Source organism: Geotrypetes seraphini, chromosome 6 (assembly GCF_902459505.1).
Source record: "Geotrypetes seraphini chromosome 6, aGeoSer1.1, whole genome shotgun sequence".
NCBI lineage: Eukaryota > Metazoa > Chordata > Amphibia > Gymnophiona > Dermophiidae > Geotrypetes > Geotrypetes seraphini.
The window spans coordinates 11853387-11879203 of NC_047089.1; the positions used below are offsets into that span (position 1 = coordinate 11853387).

The 25817-nt window shown below is 46.2% G+C and overlaps 1 protein-coding gene across 8 annotated transcripts in view; it reads right to left on the reverse strand.

Annotated features, from left to right (window-relative positions):
- Positions 1 to 11048: 11048 nt before the first annotated feature.
- Positions 11049 to 25817, reverse strand: part of P2RY6 (pyrimidinergic receptor P2Y6) — a 141392-nt gene continuing 126623 nt past the window's right edge. For 7 of the 8 annotated variants that reach the window (XM_033950580.1, XM_033950577.1, XM_033950575.1 and 4 more), the window contains exons 2-3: positions 23586 to 23692; positions 11049 to 13920 (exon numbers count right to left, since the gene is read on the reverse strand). In XM_033950580.1, the coding sequence (XP_033806471.1) occupies positions 12898 to 13869 (972 nt within the window). In that variant the 5' untranslated portion in view covers positions 13870 to 13920; positions 23586 to 23692 and the 3' untranslated portion in view covers positions 11049 to 12897. Of the gene's footprint in view, positions 13921 to 16679; positions 16871 to 23585; positions 23693 to 25817 lie in introns of those variants that run through there. The other variant, XM_033950582.1, reaches the window with a different exon arrangement.

Sequence of the window (25817 nt, forward strand, 5' to 3'; positions counted from 1 at the left end):
GAGCTCCGAACGGCTTACAAATAGACATGACACGCAGGACCTCAGTTTCCCTGTCCCTGTGAGTTTAGTCACTATCGCTATCCCTGCCCCATTCTTATAAGCTCTTCCTTAACCAAGCAAGCGAACACTTATGATTTTAAACATTTGAAGCTTGTGCAGATGAGGAAGGAGCTTAGGCATTGGTGGAATGAGGCATTATGACATCACAAGCTGAGCTCTAGAATGTTGCTACTTAGGATTTGAAAGGGTTTGAGGCTTGTGCAGACGAGGACGGAGCTTAGGCATTGGTGGAATGAGGCATTATGACATCATAATCTAAGCTCTAGAATGTTGCTACTTAGGATTTGAAAGGGTTTGAGGCTTGCACAGATGAGGACGGAGCTTAGGCATTGGTGGAATGAGGCATTATGACATCACAAGCTGAGCTCTAGAATATTGACACTTAGGATTTTAAAGTGCAGATGAGAATGGAGCTTAGGCATTGGTGGAATGAGGCATTATGACATCATAATCTGAGCTCTAGAATGTTGCTACTTAGGATTTGAAAGGGTTTGAGGCTTGCGCAGATGAGGACGGAGCTTAGGCATTGGTGGAATGAGGCATTATGACATCATAATCTGAGCTTTAGAATGTTGCTACTTAGGATTTTCAAGTGTTTGAGGCTTGTGCAGATGAGGACGGAGCTTAGGCATTGGTGGAATGAGGCATTATGACATCACAGTCTGAGCTCTAGAATGTTGCTACTTAGGATTTTAAAGTGTTTGAGGCTTGTGCAGATGAGGACGGAGCTTAGGCATTGGTGGAATGAGGCATTATGACATCACAGTCTGAGCTCTAGAATGTTGCTACTTAGGATTTTAAAGTGTTTGAGGCGTGTACAGATGAGGGTGGAGCTTGCAGGAATGGGGCAGGGACAGGGAAAGAACTCGTGTGAAAGGAAAATGAGTTCCCGCGGGGATGGGGGAAAAATTTGTCCCTGTGTGATTCTCTACTTACAAATCAGGTCAGGTGGCAAGGCTGAGTGGTGCCTAGGGTGGTAGGCGCCCCTCCCCTGCTCCTTCCCTTCCCCAGTATCTCTTTAATTTTTCCCTGTGTGAGCAGCATGATGAACTTGCCGCCCGTGTCGTATTGGGTTTCCCTCTGACATCACTTCCTGGGCGCAGGACCTGGAAGTGACATCTGAGAGAGCTGACATGGACGCGGACAGTGAGTTCGTGATACTTCTCGCACCGGGAATATTAAAGAGGTACAAGGGAGGGGGCTAACGCGTGTGGCAGGGTGGGGATGAGTGCCAGCACCCCCACCAAGACAATGCCTGGGACAGACCCCCCCCTTACTGTGCCACTAAATCAGGCACTCTATCATTTCCCCTATCCTGGCATGGTCACAGTCTATCTAATGCACCTGGGTCAATGGAGGATTAAGTGACTTGCCCAGGGTCACAGGGAGCAGCCCAGGGTTTGAACCCAAAACTTCAGGGTGCGGAGGCCATAGCTCTAACCACTCTCTCCTTCACATGAGCCTAATGAACCCCTCTCCAATGAACAACAATCTCCTCCTCCCCCCTTCCACCTCCTTTCCCAACCTACCCCCCCCTCTTCTCCTAACTTCATTCTACCTCCTTGCTCCAAATATTGTTCAATTGTTTTCGAACCACTTGTAATTTTTTGTTAATCTAATGTAAACCGCCTAGAACTCCTTGGGTATGGCGGTATACAAAAATAAAGTTATTATTATTATTATTATAATGCTTAAAATTAGTGCTAAGTTCATAACCTTTTTTCCCCCCCCTAAATCGGTTTCTGTTGCCATTGACGTTTTTGGAGGAGAGTATCCTAAATTAGAAGAAAAGGATGTTTGGATATCGGGGCCCTTATTCCTAAATCCAGGCCTGGCTAGCATGGAAACAGTATGGGCATAGTAAGGAATTTGGGAGGAATAAGGGAAGGTGATGACCCCTTAGGTCACCCACTAGACCAGTCCTGTTGTAGTGGACCAAAGGTGACGGGACAAAAGTGCGCCGACATTTGAGAGCAGACAGTTGAGCGCAAGACTCCAGCACGCCGCCATAAAAGCTTATTTTAAAGGGCTCCGACGGGGGGTGTGGGGGGCGAACCTCCCCACTTTACTTAAGAGTGTTCGCGCTTCCGTGTTGGGGGGCGTGGGGGGTGTAACCCCCCACATTATACAGAAAACAGCTTTTCCCCTAAAAAATAGGTAAAAAGTTAAGCTTCCTCTATAACGGGGGGTTACAGCCCCCCAAAACCATCCCCAACGGCAGCGCGAACACTATTAAGTAAAGGGGGGTGGTTCCACCCCACCCCCGTCGGAGCCCTTTAAAATAAGCTTTTACGGTGGCACGCTGGAGTCTTGCGCTCAATTGTCTGCTCTCAAATGTCGACGTGCCTTTGTCCCGCTGTGAACCGGACCATAAGTGGGACCAGCACTTTTTTAAATCAATATTGCTTCTATGATTTTCATTTATGCCAAAGGGTGAGAAGATTGTCCTTATTCTTCTAAATTGTGGCATTTTAGTTCAGCCCAGAATCTGTATGCAAAGGTAAACCTGACATTCCAACTAGAGAATGACACGGTGACAAAATTCATCACCGTTCCCGTCCCCGTGGATAACCGCGGGAAACCATCTTCATTGTCATTCTTTAAGGAGCGAGGGAAGAATCAAGAGTATAATTGGGCACAACCACTGACCCGCTAGCTTTGCTTTGAAGAATGCTGGTGTAAAAGGACCGAGGTTCAAATAGACACTAGAAAATTACATGGGATTATTTCCCTCGGTTATCCGCGGGAACAGGAACAGTGATAAATTTTGTCACCGTGTCATTCTCTAATTCCAACACAAGTTATAAGGTTGGATGAGACAGCCGGTCCTATAAATGCTGGGATATATTTTCCAATTCTGGCTTTTAATCTTTGATCCTAAAACACTCTGGGCCGGATTCTACAAAGTTAGACGACAGTAGCCACCCTACCGCTGTCTAACTTAATTGGATTAATTGCCTTTAATTGACGCAGTCATTGATTGCGTCATTTAAAAGAAGTCAAACTCGTTTTTAAAAAAAAATGACTGTGCCTCCACAAACGATGCCAGAACGAGAACCATGACTATGGAAGCGTCTACCAGCACCTAAGGGTAAAATAGGTGTGGTTAACGCTAGAAGTACCCTAAGGCTTCAGTAAGCGCCTCCATAGTCACGATTCTCGTCACAGGCGCTGAAAATGTAGGCCTTGAAAACCCTGGTCTACATTTCCGGCGCCTATCTGCGACGTGGATATGATTCTGTAAACAGGCACCGTCAAGTGATTGATGTGAGATTGGGGCAGTTTATAGAACCCGGGCCTTTGCGATTTCTAGTCTCCTACTTTCTACCAAACCAATCGCACAACAACGGCAGAAGGGTCTGAGACGGTAGTTGGGGGAAACAGAATGGAAAGAAAATGTCCCGGTGTTCATGGAATCATTTGGTGGTCTCGGCATTTTGAAGAAACGCACACGAGTTTGGGGGCCGTAAAAGCTTTGGGAAAAGTCAAGAGTAAGATCTACTTGGCCGACTTTCACAGCCCGTTCGTTTCACTTCCTCCATCGTTGCTAGGAATGAGTCACCGACTCTGGGATATACAACCTTAAAACCCGAGCCTCTCTCTACTGCTAATTCTCGATGCAGGAGACGGTCAAGAGAGCCAAGGCGTAAAAATATGATTAATTTCTACAAGAAGGTCTTTCTACTGCTTCCCGGGCTGTTCTGTTCTTACTTACCTGCCTGTCCACAAGAAAAGACACCGTGACGTAATGTAAATAATATTGTATATTACCTCTTCTGTACATAACTGTTCTAAGTCTCTGATTGTTCATATGAATTTAATGGCATATTTTTATAAACTTGTTTAAGTTCACAAGGTATGGCCAGTCTGCCATCACGTTTAAGTTATAACTACTACAGAGCATTCAAGAAACAATCAATGAACACTTTTATGCTGAAGTATTACCAGTCAAGTGAGATGCTATGATTATCACAATATTTCTGTTAAGTTTTATGTCACTGTGAGTTCTTTGTAATTAAAGTTCACTGGTGCCAGATACCAGATTCTGAGGGTTGTCTTTTCTGATTTTTGTTTTGTTTTATTATCCATCGGATGATGGGAAAACAGTTAAACTTACAACCCACTAGAACAGTGGTTCCCAACCCTCTCCTGGAGGACCACCAGGTCAGTCGGGTTTTCAGGATTGCCCTAATGAATATGCATGGAGAAGATTTGCATGCCTGGCACCTCTATTATATGCAGATCTCTCTCATGCATATTCAATAGGGATATCCTGAAAACCCGACTGGCCTGGTGGTCCTCCAGGAGAGGGTTGGGAACCACTGCACTAGAATATTGTGATTTTGGAGTCTTGGCAAAACAACGCTAATTACTCGGGGGGGAGAGCAGTTCTGAAACTGGGCGCCTTGAGGTAGATGCGCCAATTTGTCTGGTACTCGCTGGTATGTTCCAAGGCAGGGGTCTCATAGTCCCTCCTTGAGGGCCGCAATCCTGTTGGGTTTTCAGGATTTCCCCAATAAATATGCATGAGATCTATTTGCATGCACTGCTTTCATTGTATGCTAATAGATCTCGTGCATATTCATTAGGGAAATCCTGAAAACCCGACTGGATGGCGGCCCTCAAGGAAGGACTTTGAGACCCCTGTTCCAAGGAGATCTCTCTGCTCTGAAGATGCATGTCCGCTTGTTATACTGAATATATTCGGTGGCAGGTCCTACGCTTTGGAACACGTTACCAGCAGGATTATGTCAACAAAAGAGGCCGAGTCGGTTCAAGGAACTTTTGAAGCAGTATTTCTTATTTCTAATCTTAATGTATATTTTCTGTAAACCGCTTAGAACCTAACGGATGTAGCGGTATATAAGAAATAAATTACATTACATTACATTACATATTTGTTCACCCAGAACCGATGACGCTGCTGTCTTATGCAGATGGCATTTTTCTGCTGATCCCTCTAAGGCAGTGATTCCCAACCCTGTCCTGGAGGAACACCAGGCCAATCGGGTTTTCAGGCTAGCCCTAATGAATATGCATGAGAGAGATTTGCATATGATGGAAGTGATAGGCATGCAAATTTGCTTCATGCATATTCATTAGGGCTAGCCTGAAAACCCAATTGGCCTGGTGTTCCTCCAGGACAGGGTTGGGAACCACTGCTCTAAGGCCCGGATACAGTAAACTGATCGTGTAACGATGGTCGCTAAATCAGTTTGACTGGTCTAGCGATGACCTAATTTGCCGACCCAATGTTCGTAGTGGCCTAGCGCATGCTTTTCTGCGCGTTCATGCATTCTCTGACTTTGCCATGCAAACGACCTCATTAGTATTGCAACAAGGTCATTCATATCAAAACTAGGCCGCCGATTGATTCCCTAACATCGCTTCACCGTGCACTAAATTTAGCGATTACCTGAAATGATATTAAAAAGCCGAGAGGTCTGCCATATTTTTTTCAATTTTTTTTAATGGGCACAGATGTGTTACAATACCTGTCCCCATTAAAAGAATGTCACGCTGGACCTCCCCCAACAGCAGTGAGCCCCCCCCTATGACAACCGGGGGCCCCCCAATGACAGCCACCGACAGCCACAACCCCCGATGACAGCCACTGCAATCCCCCACAATGACAGGCCCCTCCAATGACAGTGACGCCCCCCCCCCCCCAAAATAAGAGACGGGAGGGATGCCCACTCTCTTCTGCCTCGGTAACCCAACCTTTGGTACTGCATCCAGCCCACTTGGACCACCCTCCACCCCCCCCCTGACATGAAGGCCCCCTCACGCCAACCTACCAACAAGTACTCAAAAGAAGGCCTTGGTGGGCTGGGGGGAGTCATCTCAGAACCACCCCCAGCTCAAGCACCTCCCAACACTTTATCATAGAATCTGGCAAGAGGGATGCTCACTCCCTTGCCGCGTGCGCACACCCACTGCCTTCTCCCGTACTTTTTTCTTCACCGGCGCGAGGTTGCTGCCCACGTCGGCATTGGCGCTTTAACTGACACCATTTTTGGGATTCATGCCTAGGAAATGATGTCAAAGGACGAGCGGACACTGACGTGGGCATCTTGCTCATGCTTGAGAAAAAGTATGAGGAAGGGGGGAAGGGCACCACCAGCCCAGGTGCCGCTCACCGTTACTACGCCACTGTTTAGAGGGTTAATCATTGGCGTTGGCATTGCAGCCATAGCGCATCCTTTACAGTACGTTCATCAGCATTAACGTATGGTATGTCATTGTAATGCACCAACAGAGAGGGGGAGATGATTGAAACATAGATATTGAAGGGAATTGACTTAGTAGAGAAAGAGAGACTGTTTACCTTCTCCACCCTCTCCGAGGCGAAGACAACGAGAGAGGACTCGCTAAAGTTAGAAGGGAAAAGATTCCGTACAAACGTAAGGAAGTTTTTCTTCATCCAGAGAGTGGTAGAAAATAGAAACCTGGAATGCTCTTCCGGAGGCTGTTATAGGGGAAAACCCCCTTCAGGGATTCAAGACAAGGTTGGATAAGTTCCTATTGGAACAGAACATACGCAAGTAAAGCTAGACTCAAATAGGGCACTGGTCTTTGACCCAGCAGCGGCGATTCTTATGTTCTTATAAACTAATCAGTTACAAAGACTGGAAATGCATGCAAAACACCTCATTAATGCATCTGAATTCAAGAAAGCTTGGGACAAGTGTGTTGGATCTCTTAACCCTTTCAGGACCATAAGGATCGTAGGCCAATTTTTGTGGTTTTGACGACATTTTTATGGTAAAAAGGGCTTGCAGATGCCAAAAAATTGATTTTTTGTGTGAAATATCATTATTTTTATTTAAAAAAATCACACTTCTGGCTTATGGACAGTGTGGCAAGTGAATCTTCTCGTCAATCTGGCAACGACGCTAATGAATGAATGTCGGAACCAGTTTGTTTACATAAAGGCAGTATCATATGGAATCCGTACATATCAAATTTAGAACTGTAGACTATCCCAATCAAAATTTATAGGATTTTAAAGTTATGGGACAAATATGTCCCTTGGTCCTGAAAGGGTTAAGGGAGAGGAGATGGCAGGGTTAGGCGGACCAGATAGTGCATTTGGTCTTTTTCTGCCACTGCCTTCATTTCTCTCTCCAGGTAAAATTGGTGCTTCACTCTCTTTTCTTAGATACCAATTAGAGAATGACACGGGGAAAAATTCTGTCCCCGTCACCGTCCCCGGACCACCATCCTGTGCACCGCCCCGTCCCCGCTGGTCTTTTCACCGCCTCATCCCCGTCTCTGCTGTCCACCTCACCGCCCCGTCACCGTCTTCTCCTCTCCATCCCCCCACCCCCAGCACCCTTCACGCGGTCCTGCAGCTCCCTCCCGCCGGCCAGCCGTGGGCTGCCGGATCGAACGCTCGTTCACCGCGCGTTCACTACTTGTTCACCGCCCCGTGCTACCATTCACCGCTCCACGGGGCAATGAATGGCTTTGTCCCCAAACTCGCAGTGACCTTTTTTTTTGCTCACAGTTTTGGCGGGTTACACCGTGTCATTCTCTAATACTAATCTGCTGGGTTCGAGAAACTCTTTGAACAAGATGATGACGAAGATACGGAAGAAATGGAAAGTTCTGGTGATACCTCAGCTGAAGAGATCGGCAGTTTGGAGTCTAATGAGGAGACTTCTACTAATACAGATGAAAATGTTAGTCATACTATTAAGAACATAAGAATAGGCTTAGTGGTTCAGACCAATGGTCCATCAAGCCCAGTAGCCTGTTCTCATGGTGGCCAATCCAGGTCCCTAGTACCTGGCAAAAACCCAAAGAGCTCTAGAATGTTGCTACTTAGGATTTGAAAGTGTTTGAGGCTTGTGCGGATGAGGAAGGAGCTTAGGCATTGGTGGAATGAGGCATTATGACATCACGATCTGAACTCTAGAATGTTGCTACTTATGATCTTAAAGGGTTTGAGGCTTGTGCAGATGAGGATGGAGCTTAGGCATTGGTGGAATGATGCATTATGACATCACAATCTGAGCTCTAGAATATTGCCACTTATGACTTTAAAGGGTTTGAGGCTTGTGCAGATGAGGACGGAGCTTAGGCATTGGTGGAATGAGGCATTATGACATCACAATCTGAGCTCTAGAATGTTGCTACTTATGATCTTAAAGGATTTGAGGCTTGTGCAGAGGAGGACGGAGCTTAGGCATTGGTGGAATGAGGCATTATGACATCACAATCTGAGCTCTAGAATGTTGCTACTTATGACTTTAAAGTGTTTGAGGCTTGTGCAGATGAGGACGGAGCTTAGGCATTGGTGGAATGAGGCATTATGACATCACAATCTGAGCTCTAGAATGTTGCTACTTATGATCTTAAAGGGTTTGAGGCTTGTGCAGAGGAGGATGGAGCTTAGGCATTGGTGGAATGAGGCATTATGACATCACAATCTGAGCTCTAGAATGTTGCTACTTATGATCTTAAAGGGTTTGAGGCTTGTGCAGATGAGGAAGGAGCTTGCAGGAAGGGGGCAGGACAGGAAAAGAACTCGTGGGGATGGGACAGGAAAATCTTATCCCCGTGCCCGCTTTCAGCCCAGACTTCTGCCATCGAACTTGAGTCTGGTCGTTTAAGGAAAAGGCTGGAGATGGATCAGTAAGGAAGCGGAATGTAGAAATGAGTTCCTGGACACTTTTTGGACTGTCTGGAATTCTTTTGAATTTATTTTCCAGAGAGTTTATTGGATTAATCACATTAATTGTTAGACATTACAACATCGATTTGTACACCATTGTACGTAAACCACAGAAGTGAAACCATCAGTGAAGTCTTTTGCCTTCTGAATTTCAAACTTCCTTCTTGCAACTCCAACTCCTAACGATACCCCTGCGCTCCTCCCCCCCCCCCCCCCCCCCATTATCCCTCCCAGCCCTCTGCAACTTACAGGGACACAGTTGTATGTGCATCACAGTCATGAAAATACCCTAATATAATTTTCCCAGGTGTGAACAAAAATTTTTTTTGCATTTAATTTGTGTTATGAAGCCATGTTAGGATTTTTTCTTGCTGGCCGCGGCGGAAATCTACAAGCGTCAGAGCTAATACTGCCGTGGCCGACAATAAAAAAAAAGCGTAATGCAGCTTCGTAAAAGGAGCCCTCAATTGTTGAAAAGGCAATTAACAACTCATAATTGACGTTAATTGCACTTATTTGGTTAGTAGGCGCATCACTTGGTAGGCGTCTACCACTTTGAGGTAACCTTAGGCCAGGGGTGGGCAATTCCGGTCCTCGAGAGCCGGAGCCAGGTCAGATTTTCAGGATCTCCACCATGAATATGTACGAGATGGATTTGCATGCACTGCCTCCTTGAGATGCAAATCTGTCTCGTGCATATTTATTGTGGAGATCCTGAAAACCTGACCTGGCTCCGGCTCTCGAGGACCGGAATTGTCGACCCCTGGCCTAGTCCAAGGTGCCTATCGGAAAGTAGGTGTGGCTGGGGAGGAAACGGGGGAGGGGGGACGCCTCTTTTGGACTTAGGCACAGTGAGGCTCGGCCCTGATTTATTTCCAGGGGTATCTGCAGGTAACGCAGTGGCCCAAGACCCTGGGAAACCAGGTTTAATTCCTACCAAAGCTCCTGGTGGCTCTGGGCAAAGTCACTTAACCCTCCTTTGCCCCAGGCACAAAATAAGGACCTGGATATAATATGTAAAAACCGCTTTGATTGTAGCCACAGGAAGGTGGTATATGAATTTCCATCCCCTTTAGTGTTCCACAACTTATAGCGCTGGGCCGGAAAATACTCTGGGTCATAGAAACATAGAAAATGACGGCAGAAAAGGGCCACGGCCCATCTAGTCTGCCCACCCTAATGGCCCACCCCCTAACTACCTCCATGAAGAGATCTCACATGCCAATCCCATCTTTTCTTAAAATCTGGCACGCTGCTGGCCTCAGTTACCTGTTGTGGAAGATTATTCCAGCGGTCAACCACCCTTTCGGTGAAGAAATATTTTCTGGTGTCGCCATGAAATTTCCCACCCCTGATTTTCAACGGACGCCCTCTTGTTGCCGTGGGTCCTTTAAGGAAAAAGAGATCCTCTTCCACCTCGATACGGCCCGTGACGTATTTGAATGTCTCGATCATGTCTCCCCTCTCTCTGCGTTCATCGACTGAGTACAGCTGCAACTTACCCAGTCGTCATGCAAAGCGTTAGGTTAGGTTAAATCCTTGGTTCCCACAGGGACCGTAGTCTTGTTGAATGCACACTATGGTAGCTCCACCACAATAATATACTGTATATATTTATTTATTTAGTATCATATAGGGTTACTAGACGTCCGGATTTACCAGCACATGCCCTCTTTTTTAGAGGATGTGTCTGGGCATCCGGACGGCTTTATCAAAACCCGGCACTTTGATCGGGTTTTGAAAAGCTTCTTTTGATCGCGTCTGGAGGGGGCATCCGTGCATGCCCGGCCAACTGACGAGAATAGGCTGATGGGCGTGGCTGGGGCGTGGTGTGGGCATAACAGGGGGTGGGTGGAACTGGGTGGGCCTGGGGGGCGGGCCTAAGGGTCCAGATTTTACGCAAGTAAAATCTGGTAACCCTAGTTTTATATCCTGTCCTCCCAGGGGTGATGGGACAATCGCGCGCCAGATACCAGCACGCCGATAATCGAGCGCTGACAATTCAGCACAAGACACAAGCGCGCTGCGGGAAAACTTAGTTTTGAAGAGCTCTGACGGGGGTCCCCCCCACTTTACTGCATACTGTTTGCGCTGCCGTTGGGGGAGGGGTGTGGATGGTGCAACTCCCCCATTATAGAGAAAACGGAACTTTTCCCGAAAAAATCGGAAAAAGTTCCGTTTTCTCTATAATGGAGGGTTCCAACCCCTCCCCCAACAGCAGCGCGAACACTATGCAGTAAAGTGTGTGTGTGGGGGGGTTCCCCACTCACACCCCGCTTCGGAGCTCTTGAAAACTAAGTTTTCCCGCGGTGCGCTGGTGTCTTGCGCTGAATTGTCTGCCCTCCATTGTCGGCGCGCTGGTGTCTCTCGCGCGACTGACTATGAACCCCTCCCAGGAGAGCTCAGAACGGGTTACAATATACAGTGAACCCCCGTGAATTCACGGTTCGCAAATCAAGGACTCAGTAATTCGTGGTAGTTTCCAACCGCCTCTTCCTGGTACTAAAGTCATGGTTACACCAATCAGGAGCTGCTTTGACACGCTATCTGGCGTATCAAAGCAGCTCCTGATTGGTGCAACCACGGCTTTAGTACCAGGAAGAGGCGGTCGGAAAATGTGCCTGGCTTCGTAAGTACAACTGAAGCACCCGCCGGCTCCCCAGCTGCCCTCTCTTGCCTTCGATCAGCTGAAAAACCGTATTCACGGTTTTTCAAAATTCGCAGGGGTTCCTGGAACGGAACTCCCGCGAATTTTCGGGGGAGTAGTGTATGGCAAATTTTGCAATGGAACACATCAATAATGTAGACGGCCAAAGCCTCCAGAAGATTCGAATTAGATTTCAGAAAGTAAAAGTACTTACGCAGTGTTCCCTCTAAGCTGCGCTGGCGTGCGCTGGCGCACAAAATATTGCATCGCAGCGCACAAGTTTCACGTCACAGCGCACGGCGTACGGAGATGGCAGGGCGGCGAGAGGAGAATCGGGCGAGTTGGCGCTGGCGCCCGATATTTGTAGCGCACAGCGAAAAAAATTTTGCCCACAACACCCGCCCGCTTAGAGGGAGCACTGCTTACAGGTAACACTGCTCCCCACTTTTAGGTACATTTCACCCCACTTTTAGATACATTTCACCCCAGTGATAGGACCTGGTGGGGAGGCGCTGGCACAAAGACTCACAAATCTACACCCCATTTTCATATAGCCCCCGTCACCCTAATGAGACATGCTTGATCGTGTCTTTTCGCATGCACTACCCCCCCCCCCCCCAAAGGGCCATTTTGTGCACTTTTCAAACTTGCTCTGATTGCAGGAAGTCAGTGACCCGAAATAAAGCAGAAAGGGGCTCATTTTTGAGACATAACTTACATTGTATGCAAATTCTTGTGCCTTTTGCAGAGACAATTTTCTTAACAAAGGGGGGGGGGGGTCACATTTTCTAGGGCTAAAAACTGGCTAAAGATTCAGGTCAACTAGTGTGTGTGACATATACAGTGTTTGCACTAGCACAGTGACGATATTTTAAAATTGCCAACAAATGCATGCTATCCAAAACACATTCGTAGAAATACACAGCGTGTTAACTGAAGACTTCTCTGAGTACAAGCGGTAACTTTTATCTGGGCTGCGTTTACTGAATTCTTCGTTATACTTAATGTGGATGGGGGAAGGGAAGGGTGGGATTTGCTGGTAATAATAATGTGCACTGTTGCTTACATTAGATTACATTACGTGCCCGAGTTCTAGCATTAATATCGGGGCACCCGGTTCTTACATTAGCAAAGCTGATTTACGTTAGCCGTGGCCTATTGAATTCTATAATACTGTAGGTTTGCAAACTGCAGTCACACACGGTCCTCGTGCAAGTTCCACTAATACACATGGCACTGTCAAATGTACCAACTCGTAAAAGTTCTATTCCCTGCCGCAGTCTGGAAGCATGTCCCCAGCTACAGCCCCTGAGGACGTCAACCGATCAATCACGCAGGAACAGAAGAAGATTCACAGCTACTGATAAAGGAAAAGTGACAGATGCATTGCTCAAGACAGGTTCACGAACTCTACTTGAGTTGACCTTTGTTGTTCAACCACTAATAGAGTCCCTTGCGCCAAAGAAATTTGGGCCTCGTCACTCCTTCTGCTCGCCAAGGTGGGGGCAGTTCAGCGTTTGCTTCTCCACTTGGTGTGCACTCTTTCCAGCAGGGTCTTCGTACTCTGGCGAAACTTCTGCTGGGTGAAGTAGAAGAGAATCGGGTCCAGAACGCTGTTCATGCTGGCAAAGGGTCTGGTGCATTTGTACGAAATAGCGAAGGTCTGCAGAACCAGGCAGGGCACGTTATCCAGGGAACGTACGATCAAGTAGATGGTCTTGGTGAGGTGGAAAGGAAAGAAGCTGATTGCAAACACCATCACCACAATGATAATCATGCGGATGGCTTTGTCCTTTTTCTTCCTCACCACTGGCCCAATCAGATCATCCTTCTGGCAAAGGATCTTGGTCATGGAGCAGTAGCACACCAGGATGGCAATGAAAGGCATTAAGAATCCCGTGATCGTCAATGTGATGCCATACGGGAAGTACTTGGCGGAGAGGGCAGGGGGGCTCAGGTCATAGCACACGGTCCGGTTCCTCTGGATGCCAGTTGACGCAAACACAAAGGTGGGTACGCACTGAGCGATGACAATCAACCAGACCAACCCACAGACCATCCAGGTGAACCTTGTGCCCCTCTTTTTGTGCCAGACAGAGAGGGGATGGCAGATGCCCAGGTAACGATGGATACTCATGCAGGTTAAAAACATGATGCTGCCGTGCAAATTGCTGTAGAACTGGAGACGGACGAACCGGCAGGTGAAGTCCCCAAAAGGCCAGTAGTCTCGTTTGGAGTAGTTGTAGATAAGAAGCGGCAGGGAACAGACATACAGGAGGTCGGCCATGGCTAGATTCAGAGTGTAAATAGTGGTGCGGGAGAGCACTTTATGGGACAGCCAGATCTGAAGGATGACAATCAAGTTTAAGGGAAGACCGACAGCCAGGACCACGGAGTAGACCACCGGCAGTAGGATCTGCTTGAATTCTTCATGAAAAGTGCAGGAGTTTCTCCCCCCAGGGACCGACGTCAGGTTCGTCATGCTTGATCTTGCATTTATGACCGAGGGAGCTGCCGCGGTGTTACGTTAGAACTGAAAGGAGAAGAAAAAGAATAAATACATTTTTTTTTTTACAAAAATAAAAAAGTGCCCCCACTAATCCACTTTCTGCAAAAAAAAAAAAAAAAAAGAGCTATAGTTTCGTATGTTATTATCTAGGAGTGTAATTCATTGTTGAAATGAAAATTGGTTTGTCGTTCACCTGCGGCCAAATTAAAATAAGATTTCTTCCCCAAATCAGCTAAGTCCGGGCGGATGATAATTCCAAGATCAGTTAAGTCTTGTACATTCTTTTTTTTTCCAATTCTTTATTCATTTTCATATCTCATAACAAGTATACAATAATCATTCAATATTCATACAATTCACTTGTATACTTCATATAATATTAAATCTTATATTATCCCCCCTCCCCCCTTCCCTTCCACACATATCAACATTTTATTTGAATCTCACACATTATACCCTCCCAATCCCATATCATATTATTCTTCTATAAAAAAAAAAGTGTCTAATCATTCGAATATTCAATCAATGGCCCCCAAATTTTTTTAAACTTGTTATAATTTCCTTTTTGCATAGCAAGAATTTCTTCCATTTTATAAATATAACATATAGAATTCCACCAAAAAGTATAGTTAAGTCTTGTATAATCTTTCCAATTTCTAGCTATATTCTGAATGGCAACTCCTGTCATAATCATTAGTAATTTATTATTATTTGCTGAAATTTGACTCTTTGCTCTCATCATTGTTCCAAACAAAATTGTATCATATGACATAGCAACTGGATTTTCTAGAAAATAATTAATTTGAGACCAAATTGACTTCCAGAAGGCGTTAATACAAGGACAATAAAAAATTAGATGATCCAAAGTCCCTGCTTCTAGATTACAGTGCCAACATTTATTAGATCTAGAGCTATCAAACTTTTGTAAACGTACTGGGGTCAAAAGAGCTCTATGCAACAAAAAGAACCAAGTCTGTCTCATAGATGCCGACACTGTAAGTCTTGTACATTCTATGGCCGCAACATACCAGATCGGGTGGTGCCACATATAGTGAAATATTTTGGATAAACAGGCAACAAAAAATGTTTTGCAATTTTAATCTCAGTTGCTGCTAATCATTCCTATAGCGCTACAAGACATCTCAGTTCAATATTTGAATATGCTGCACCTAACACATAATACAATTTAATTTCAAGATTTAGGTGACTGGCACAGAATGAAATATACATGCAAGATTTTAAACAACACTTATAATTATCATGTTTTAGCTTTTTGAATGTATATTTACTCCACTTCTTGTAGGAAATGAAAAATGTTTTATGTTTAAATGAAAAATGGATTGCAAATTCTGGGCCAGAGAAGAAGCATGTTTCAAATGGCACCTACCGGTAGAGTTGTCAAGCACCAGGGGGACAATTCTAAAACATAGAAACCAGATGGCAGATAAAGGCCAAATGGCCCACCCAGTCTGCCCATCCGCAGCAGCCAATATCTCCTCCTCTCTTTATTGGCTAAGGCTCTTAACATTTGCATCTCCTCTTCCTATAGGCTAAGGCTCTTAACACCTGCGTTGTGATGTCATAGAGCTTTATGGTTATAGAAACATGACGGCAGATAAAGGCCAAACGGCCCATCCAGTCTGCCCATCTGCAACATCCACTCTCCCCTCCTTTCCCTATTGGCTAAGGCTCTTAACATTTGCATCTCCTCTTCCTATAGGCTAAGGCTCTTTACACCTGCATTGTGAGGTCATAGAGCTTTATGGTTTCAGAAACATAGAAACATGATGGCAGATTAAGGCCAAATGGCCCATCCAGTCTGCTCATCCGCAGCAGCCACTATCTCCTTTTCTTCATATTGGCTAAGGGGCTCATAATCAAAAAATAAATACATCTAAAAACCCACTTAAAACGGCACTTGGAAGATCAAAAAGATCCAAGTACCGATAATCGAACAGGGTTTAGACGTATCTAAAACCAGCTTAGGTCTTTTCCCAGCCTCTGTGCGCCCAGAGTGAAAAGGGGTGTTTTTGGAGGAGTGGGTAAGGCGGGGGATGGGCGGGATGTGGGCCGACCTACACTTAGTCATCTGGCAGCCATAAGCGAAAAGTTTGCCAGGTTGCCTGGACGGAATTTATACATTTTGAGTTAGACCAAGTCAAAACAGGTATAAGTTCCGGATCGGGTCACTGAGCTGATCGCGGCTGCCGCGGTAAGCTCAGTGACCCAGGCAACCCGTACCCCCCACCCCCTTAACAATCGCAGCAGGAGGGATGCCCAATCCCTCCTGCTAACACACCATGACCCCCCCCCCCCCATGATTGGCAGCAGGAGGGATTCCCAGTCCCTCCTGCTGATGCCCCCACCTCCCTGAAAGTTCTCCCCCCCCCCTCTGGATCCCCCCTGAAAGTTTGCCCCCTGGTTTTGAAAAACCCTCCGGATCCCCGGACATGTCAGGGTAAATCTGGTAACCCTAGGCTGATAGGAATTAGACTTTTTTTTTGTTAGGCATAAGTAAATGGCATTGCAGTAGTCAAGTTTGGAGAGGATGATGGATTGGACAAGGACGGCAAAATGTTTTTGGCGAAAGTAGGATCTTACTTTCCTCAGCATGTGGAGGCTGAAAAAGCATGATTTTGCCAAGGAGTCGAGGCGGTCTCCTTAAACATCACACGCTAGCAGGTTTGACTGAGCAATCTCAGAAATAACCAGAAAGGTTATAGACGGTCGGGATGATGCTCCTCGTAATAATTTTTAAAAAAAGGCAGCACCACAGTTCTTACCCCATCTTTCTTTGAGCTGCCCTGCACGCTCCTGTTGGAATTAAACTTCTGCCAAGTAAGAAACTCCTCTCTGTGCCATGAGCTTTTACCCACAGCTCTGCCTGTAACTGTGGATGGCTGAATGCAGATGCAGCCTGTTGTCACATAATTATGAAAGAGGATCACTTCCCCTTTTATATATTTTTGCAGCAGAAATGAAAAGCAAACTGAAAAAAAAAAAAAAAAGAATAGCATTTTCCATTCAGAAGATTTGACTGACTCAGCTAATATAAACCCACCATAGTGTTTATCACCCAAAATTCTTTATTTAGGGCTCTTTTTACTAAACCACGGAAGAGCTTCTTACTGCAGGTCAGCGAGGTAAATGCTCCAATGCTCATTCAATTCCTTTGAGCGTTGAAACATGTACCTTGCCGGCCCGCAGTAAGAAGCTCTTCCGTGGTTCAGTAGAGCCCAGTGTTAATTTTTTAGCCCCGTCGTCCCAAAGGAACTCAGAATGGGTTACAACTCAGGTACTTAAGCATTTTCCCTATCTGTCCTGGTGGGCTCACAATCTATCTAATGTACCTGGGACAGTGGAAGATTAAGTGACTTGCCCAGGGTCACAAGGAGCATTGTGGGGATTGAACTCACAACCTCAGGGAGCTGAGGCTGTAGCTCTAACCACTGTGCCACACCCTCCTCCAATGCAATTTCAGAAGTGAATGAAGTATGGAACGATGAAGCCATTGTGACATCACTGATGAGGTTGGCTCTTATTGGTGGAATGAGGCATTATGACATCAGGGAAAAGGATTATATACCACTAACCGCATTCAAAGCAGTTTGCATACAGGTACGTCAAGCATTTTCCCTATCTGTCCCTGCGGGCTCACAGTCTATCTAAAGTGCCTGGGGCAGTGGAGGATTAAGTGACTTGCCCAGGATCAGAGGGAGCAGCACAGGGTTTGAACCCACAACCTCAAGGTGCTAAGGCCGTAGCTCTAACCACTGCACCACACTCTCCTCCAATACAATAGCAGAAGTGAACGATGAAGCCATTGTGACATCACTGATGAGGTTGGCTCTTATTGGTGGAATGAGGCATTATGACATCAGGGAAAGGGATTGTATACCACCAATCACATTCAAAGCGGTTTACATACAGGTATGTCAAGCATTTTCCCTATCTGTCCCTGCGGGCTCACAGTCTATCTAAATTACCTGGGGCAGTGGAAGATTAAGTGACTTGCCCAGGGTCACAAGGAGCAGGGAGGGGTTTGAGCCCACAACCTCAGGGTGCTGAGGCTGTAGCTTTAACCATTGCACCACACTCTCCATTGGTTGCTCTGTAGCATACGAAGTATATCAAAGAATGCTGGTCCTCCCCTCTGCATCATGAAATGTAAAAGAGTCCTTGGAAATCCACACTGGGATTGAAAATTAGCGGTTTCTATATCTTGACAGGTTCCTTCTGCTCCTTTGGGCTTCCTGTTCAACTGCATTTGGAGTCCTCTGGGGCTACTCTGCTATGAGCCTTCATCCACAGCCCAGAGGAAGATATAGGGTGACGAAAATGATAAAAGGGATGGGACGACTTCCCTATGAGGAAAGGCTAAAGCAGCGACAGCTCCTCACTTTGGAGAAGAGACGGCTCAGGGTGATATGATAGAGGTGTATAAAATACTGAGTGGAATGGAAAGGGTAGATGTGAAACGCTTGTTCACTCTTTCCAAAAATACTAGGACTAAGGGGGCATGTGATGAAGCTACTAAGCAGAAGATTTGAAACAAACCAGAGAAAATATTTCTTCACACAACATGTAATTAAACTCTGGGATTCTTTGCTGGAGAATCTGGTGAAATCAGTTAGCTTAGCAGGGTTTAGAAAAGATTTAGATAATTTCCTAAAAGTGAAGTCCATAGGCCATTATTGAGATGGCCTAGGGAAATCCACTGCTTATTCCTAGGATGAGCAGCATAAAATCTGTTTTACTACTTGGGACCTGAGTTGGCCACTGTTGGAAACAGGATACTGGGCTTGATGGACCTTCGGTCTGTTCCAGTATGGCAGCACTTATGTGAGCCAAGTATAGGACAATCAAGCCATTGTGACATCACTGCTGAGGTTGGCTCTGAGGCTCTGTGGAATGAGGCATTATGACATCACAATCTCAGCGCTGGAATGTTGCTGTCATTGGGGTTCCGGAATCTTGCTATTCTTTGAGATGTTAGAATGTTGCTACTCTTTGGGGTTTTTTTGACCAGGTACTAGGGACCTGGATTGGCCACTGTGAGAACGGGCTACTGGGCTTGATGGACCATTGGTCTGACCCAGTATGGCTGTTCTTATGCTCTTATATGTGCCAAGTCTAGGACAATCAAGCCATTGTGACATCACTGCTAAGGTTGGCTCTGAGGCTCTGTGGAATGAGGCATTATGACATCACAATCTCAGCTCTGGAATGTTGCTGTCATTGGGGTTCCGGAATCTTGCTATTCTTTGAGATGCTGGAATGTTGCTACTGTTTGGGTTTTGTCCAGGTACTAGTGACCTGGATTGGCCACCGTGAGAACGGGCTACTGGGCTTGATGGACCTTTGGTCTGACCCAGTAAGGCTATTCTTATGTTCCAACGTGTGCCAAGCATAAGACAATCAAGCCATTGTGACATCACTGCTAAGGTTGGCTCTGAGGCTCTGTGGAATGAGGCATTATGACATCACAATCTCAGCTCTGGAATGTTGCTCTCATTGGGGTTCCGGAATCTTGCTCTTCTTTGAGATGCTGGAATGTTGCTACTCCTTGGGTTTTGGCCAGGTACTAGTGACCTGGATTGGCCACCGTGAGAACGGGCTACTGGGCTTGAAGGACCTTCGGCAATTCTTAGGCTCTTAAGGTAATAAAAGCATGAGGAAAATGAAACATATGATTCTCCAATGAAGTGGTTGAAAATTAAAAGCAAAAGAGGTAGAATTTACAAAATAACAGAAGAATGCAAGACGAGGAACATAGGGCAACTGTTTTCTGGCAGTTTAGTGGCGGATCATCGAAAGGGATTATCTCCGTCTTTAGCGAGGTTTGTAGCAGTCTCCGACACTGACATGCAAATGGGCTCTTCAACACTGAAAGGAGCCTTCGGTGGATTCTTAAAAAATGCCGAGTCATTTTCAAAAAGCGGCATCATATTTTGGCGACCAAAGAAAAGCTACGCAACTTCCTGTTTCCGCAGAGGCAGACGTGGAAAGCAGGAAGGGGACCCTGCGGCGACGTAGCCGAACCACCGCCGAGGCCGGCAGTTTTGTCAGCTTCAAGGAAGGTAAAGGGAGAGAAGGCTGGGAACATGCTGGGCCACGGGGACCATCCAGAGCCTTGGCACCGGGCTGTGAGAAGGGAAGTTCCCGGATCATGACTCCTAGGCCAGGAACACCCCCTCATTACTAAAAATATTTTTTACATGGGGGGGGGGGGGGTGTCAAAAATGACGGCAGGAGGTGTCAAAAAAAATGGGCCCCTGGTGTCACATACCCTAGGTACGCCTCTGATCCACTCTTTGCCTTGCTCCATCCTATACTCCCATGTGCCTCACAGCCCCTAATGTACAACTCATAAGGGGGTGTAGCCAGGGCAGGATTAATCATTGGGTAAGCCCTAAGTAGGGTTACCTGATTTCCTCTTTAAAAAAAAGAGGATACCGGGCCCCAGATAAACCTCATGTTTCCTTCACAGAGTTTAGGGCCAGAGGGGCCTCTGTGCATGCACAGAGGTCGGCATGATGACGTCCTTCATTGTGGCCCTCAAATACCCCCCACCCTGAGGTAGGTAGTCTCTCACTCTCACCTCCATCCTGCCAAATCTTCAAGTGCTCCCACGCTGAAGACATGCCATCTCTCTGGCAGCCTGCAGTCTCTCTCTGCCCAGAACTTCCTGTTTCCAGGTGGGGCCCTATTTATATACCTCTTATAAGCTAAGCGGTGTACATTCAGGTCCTCAAGTATTTGTCCCTGTCCCTGGTAGGCTCACACTTTACCTAATGTATCTGCGGCAATGGTGGATTTGAACCCACAACCTCAGGGTGCTGAGGCCATAGCTCTAACCACTGCACCGCACACTCCCCACTACAGAGAAAGGTCTCAGGTGACAAAGAAGATCAGCATGTCTTCAGTGAGGTAGCACTTGAGACAGGCTGAGACATGCTTAATTCCTCAACCCCACGGGCAAAGCAACTTGCAATTTTTCCTGTCTTCCTCATCTCCCACTACGCTTAATACTGATTTCATCGTGTCTATGGATGAAGGGGAGGGGAAGGGAAAAGAAGGCTGGTGATTGCATCTACAGATGAAGGAGGAAGAAAGGTAAGAATAATTTTAATTATCTTAAAAGAGAAAGCTCCAAGGCTTACACATTGAACGTATTTGCTTAGCAGCCCTCGGAGCTTTCTCGTGACAACTTTGTGGCCCCTTTATGTGAAAAGGGTTGGAGGCCCCTTGCTTTAGAGCAGGGGGGTCTCAAAGTCCCTCCTTGAGGGCCGCAATCCAGTCGGGTTTTCAGGATTTCCCCAATGAATATGCATGAGATCTATGTGCTTGCGCTGCTTTCAATGCATATTCATTGGGGAAATCCTGAAAACCCGACTGGATTGCGGCCCTCAAAGGAGGGACTTTGAGATCCCCGCTTTAGAGGAAATTGCACTGTATGACTGGCAGACAGGACAGACCCTCGGCAGTGTGGACAAGAGCAACTGGACCAGTGGCGTGCCCATCAGGGCCTTCAGGGGATTCGCTCCACCCCCTGAAGGCCCTGAGGGCACTGCTCTGAATTTGACTGGTTGAGCATGCAACAGGCAGAAGCTGCTCAGCCAATCAAATTCAGAGCAGCACTGTCAGGACCTTCAGGGGGTTCGGAGAATCTATAATCACTAATAGAGGATCCCACCTGCAATCACACCACTACACTGTGCTAAATACATAAGAAGGAAGCACAAGCAAACAGGCTAGTCGTACACACAATCATTCAAAAAAGAAAAAAAATACATGAGAAAGGGAAAAAAGTGGAGGAGAACCCTCAGATGAGCCATTCTGTGTGCAGTGTGTTTCTTGCAGTTTCTGCCTTTGCTTCTTATTGCCGAGACAAGATCACCGACGAAGCTCTGGCGAAACATGGAAGTTCCCAGTCGGGTCTTGTGCTAACGGCATTTGTTTAGCATGAAGTTGAGCCTTTGTGTACTCTAGGCTTGTGGGACTATTGGCAGCGACAGCAGCGAAGTATTTGTTGTGTCTGTGGCAATCTTTGCCTTTGCGTACACGCTGCTCTGCCTTTGGACATCGTGAATCCTTCCTGGCAATTGCTTTATTTGAATGATCGTCTGTATATGATTTCAGGGAGTGGAGTTTTTTTTTACCCAGCAAGCTCATCTGCGGTTTTTTTCTCCACTTTTTTTTCTTTTTTGAATGATTTTGTGTACGACTGGCCTGTTTGCTTGTGCTTCCTTCTTATGTATTTAGCAAGGTTCATAGTCATTTGCACGCATGACAATAGCACGCAGGACTTTAGATCGCAAGGCAATAGCGCAGAAGTCATAGCGCAAGACAATAGCACGCAGGATTTTAGATCGCAAGGCATTAGCGCAGAAGTCATAGCGCAAGACAATAACACGCAGGACTTTAGAGCGCAAGACAATAGCGCAGAAGTCATAGCACAAGACAATAGCGCGCAGGACTTTAGATCGCAAGGCAATAGCGCAGAAGTCATAGCGCAAGACAATAGCACGCAGGACTTTAGAGCGCAAGACAATAGCGCAGAAGTCATAGCACAAGACAATAGCGCGCAGGACTTTAGATCGCAAGGCAATAGCGCAGAAGTCATAGCGCAAGACAATAGCGCGCAGGACTTTAGATCGCAAGGCAATAGCGCAGAAGTCATAGCGCAAGACAATAGCACGCAGGATTTTAGATCGCAAGGCAATAGCGCAGAAGTCATAGCGCAAGACAATAACACGCAGGACTTTAGATCGCAAGACAATAGCGCAGAAGTCATAGCGCAAGACAATAGCGCGCAGGACTTTAGAGCGCAAGACAATAGCGCAGAAGTCATAGCACAAGACAATAGCGCGCAGGACTTTAGATCGCAAGGCAATAGCGCAGAAGTCATAGCGCAAGACAATAGCGCGCAGGACTTTAGATCGCAAGGCAATAGCGCAGAAGTCATAGCGCAAGACAATAGCACGCAGGATTTTAGATCGCAAGGCAATAGCGCAGAAGTCATAGCGCAAGACAATAGCACGCAGGACTTTAGAGCGCAAGACAATAGCGCAGAAGTCATAGCGCAAGACAATAACGCGCAGGACTTTAGATCGCAAGACAATAGCGCAGAAGTCATAGCGCAAGACAATAGCGCGCAGGATTTTAGAGCGCAAGACAATAGCGTGCAAGTCATTATAGCGTAAGACAACAGTGCGCAGGACTTTATGCAATTGCCGTTGCGCTCAATTGTCTTGTGCTCAGTTGTCTTTGCGCAATTGTCCGCGCGCCTTTGTCTTGCGCGCATTTGATTTGCCACCATTTAGCACAGTGTAGTTGTGTGATTGCAGATGGGATTCTCTATTAGTGATTATAGCGTATGTATGGTAGTAGTTTGCGACTATAACGTACTCTCTCCTGTGAATTGTTGCCGGGTTCGGAGAATCCCCAGCCCAAGAGCCCGGCTTCTTTTCTCTGTTGTTTACTTTTTGTTTCATGCAATTTGACTGATTGAACAAACTACATCGAGCAAAAAGTAAGCAAAAGAAAATTTAAAAAAGCAAGGCTGTAGAGCTGGGGATTCACTGAATCCCCCGAATCCCCTCACCGCATGCCACCGGACATGCCACCGGACTGGGCTCTTTTGCTGTCATCACCCTGTTGTCATATTCCGCAAGTGAAAGCCTTACCTGACTGATTATGACCGGCGTTCGTGCTTAACGAATGACTGTTTTCATTTTTACGCTTGGCGCTCAACAAATCTTCAGTGACTGCGATTTCTTTCCGCATGTTCATTCTTTAAAACAATAAAACAAAGATGCAATGTTTTGTGTTTTCAGGAAATCTCTTATTTAACTGTACATTTCTGTTATTAAATGAAGTCCTAGTTCTAAAGAAGCGGTTCTTAACCTTTTTTTTTTGGTTCCCACAGCTCCTTTAACTGATCGATGAAACCCTCGTACCCTAATCTTAAACCAGATGTCCACCACTGACTAAGGGCTAGATTCACTAACCCCACCGATTGTGTACCGATCTGATTCACTAACCTCTGTGCCGATCATCCTCTGATTCACGCATGCAAATGAGGTGGAATGGCATGCAAAGTAGGAAGGACGCGATTCACAAAACAATTTCAGAGACCCCCGACTGGACTGTCTGATCAAAAAACAAGTGACTGCTGAGGACCTGTTAACCCTGCTCTCTGCCCCCATTCTCCTGCCCGCTACCCCGATTCTGCTTCTCCTGCTATCTACCCTAACTCTGTGGTGTTAACTCACGGGTTGAAACCACAGAGTCGCGAAAGTATCCAGCTCAAAAAAAAAAAAAAAGGTTCCAGTTCTTCCTTAGCGGTGAGCATGCGCAGATCATCTACAGGCAAAGAAGATGCTCAAGGATCGCTCTCTAGCGATCTGTGCGGTCACTGGGAGGCGTGCCTCCTATTGCCCTCATTTGCGTTGCCCCTTTTGTGAAGCCGTCGGTCTACCTCGGATCGGCCACGGATCGGACAGGTTAGTGAATCTAGGCCAGGGGTGGGCAACTCGGGTCCTCGAGGGCCGGAATCCAGTTGGGTTTTCAGGATTTCCCCAATGAATATGCACTGCATGCAAATAAACCTCATGCATATTCATTAGGGAAATCCTGAAAACCCGACTGGATTCCGGCCCTCGAGGACCCGAGTTGCCCACCCCTGATCTAGGCCTAAGTTACACAGGTCGCTGTTAGCTGCTAACAGTACTACACTTCTCCCTCCGTATTAGCGATTTTTTGGCCGCTGACTCCGCCTCCCCCCAAAATGTCATCATTCAATTTTTTTTTCCATTTAGTGTTATGTAAATTACTGGTTATTCGCGGTTTCATTAGTAAAAATGATGGCGTTTCTTTAAAACTGCAAATAACATAAAAAAGTTATTTGCGGTTTTTTCATATTCGCGCCTATTGGCAGCCCGCATCCACCATGAATACGGAGGGAGAAGTGTAACTGTAAATATGTCACTGAAATGACACCAGTACACAGCTTTACTACCAAAAAAGTCACACTTAAAGTTACATACAATGCAACGTAAAATGTCCATAATGAGGTTAAATAATGTCAAAGTCCCTCCTCGAGGGCCGCAATCCAGTCGGGTTTTCAGGATTTCCCCAATGAATATGCATTGAAAGCAGTGCATGCAAATAGATCTCATGCATATTCATTGGGGAAATGCTAAAAACCCGAATGGATTCCAACCCTCGAGGATGGACTTTGATACCCCTGTTATCTGGTTTTCAGCTCAAGGAATTTACCCAGCTAACTATTGGGTAGCCTGAGCAAATTCCTTTGAAAGCTTTCCTAATTATACATAGTAACATATTAGATGACAGCAGATAAAGACCTGAATGGTCCATCCAGTTTGCCCAAACTTACACTCTCTATAATTCAATGATTTAATTTAAATGGTTCTTTTTCTTAGATCTTTCTGGGCCAGAAACCCAGTGCCTGGTATTATGCATATACTGGAGTCTCCATCGAAACTCACTCCAGCTCATCCCAAGCAACCCAGCCCAACCTCAACTGAATGGCCACATACGTGACAAAGACGATGCAAGTCTGCCCAGTACTGGCCTTAGTTCTTCAATATATACCATTCATTTCTGATTAGAAATCCTCTGTGTTCATCCCATGCCCTTTTGAACTCTGACACCGTTTTCCTCTCCACCACCTCCCTCAGGAGCAGATTCCAGGCATCCACCACCCTCTCCGTAAAGAAGAATTTCCTACCATTGAATCTACCACCCCTCAACCTCAAATTATGTCCTCTGGTTTACCATCTTCCTTTCTCTGGAAAATATTTTGTTCTACATTAATACTTTTCAAGTATTTGAACGTCTGAATCATATCTCCCCTGTCCCTCCTTTCCTCCAGAAGACTTCTAGAATTTATA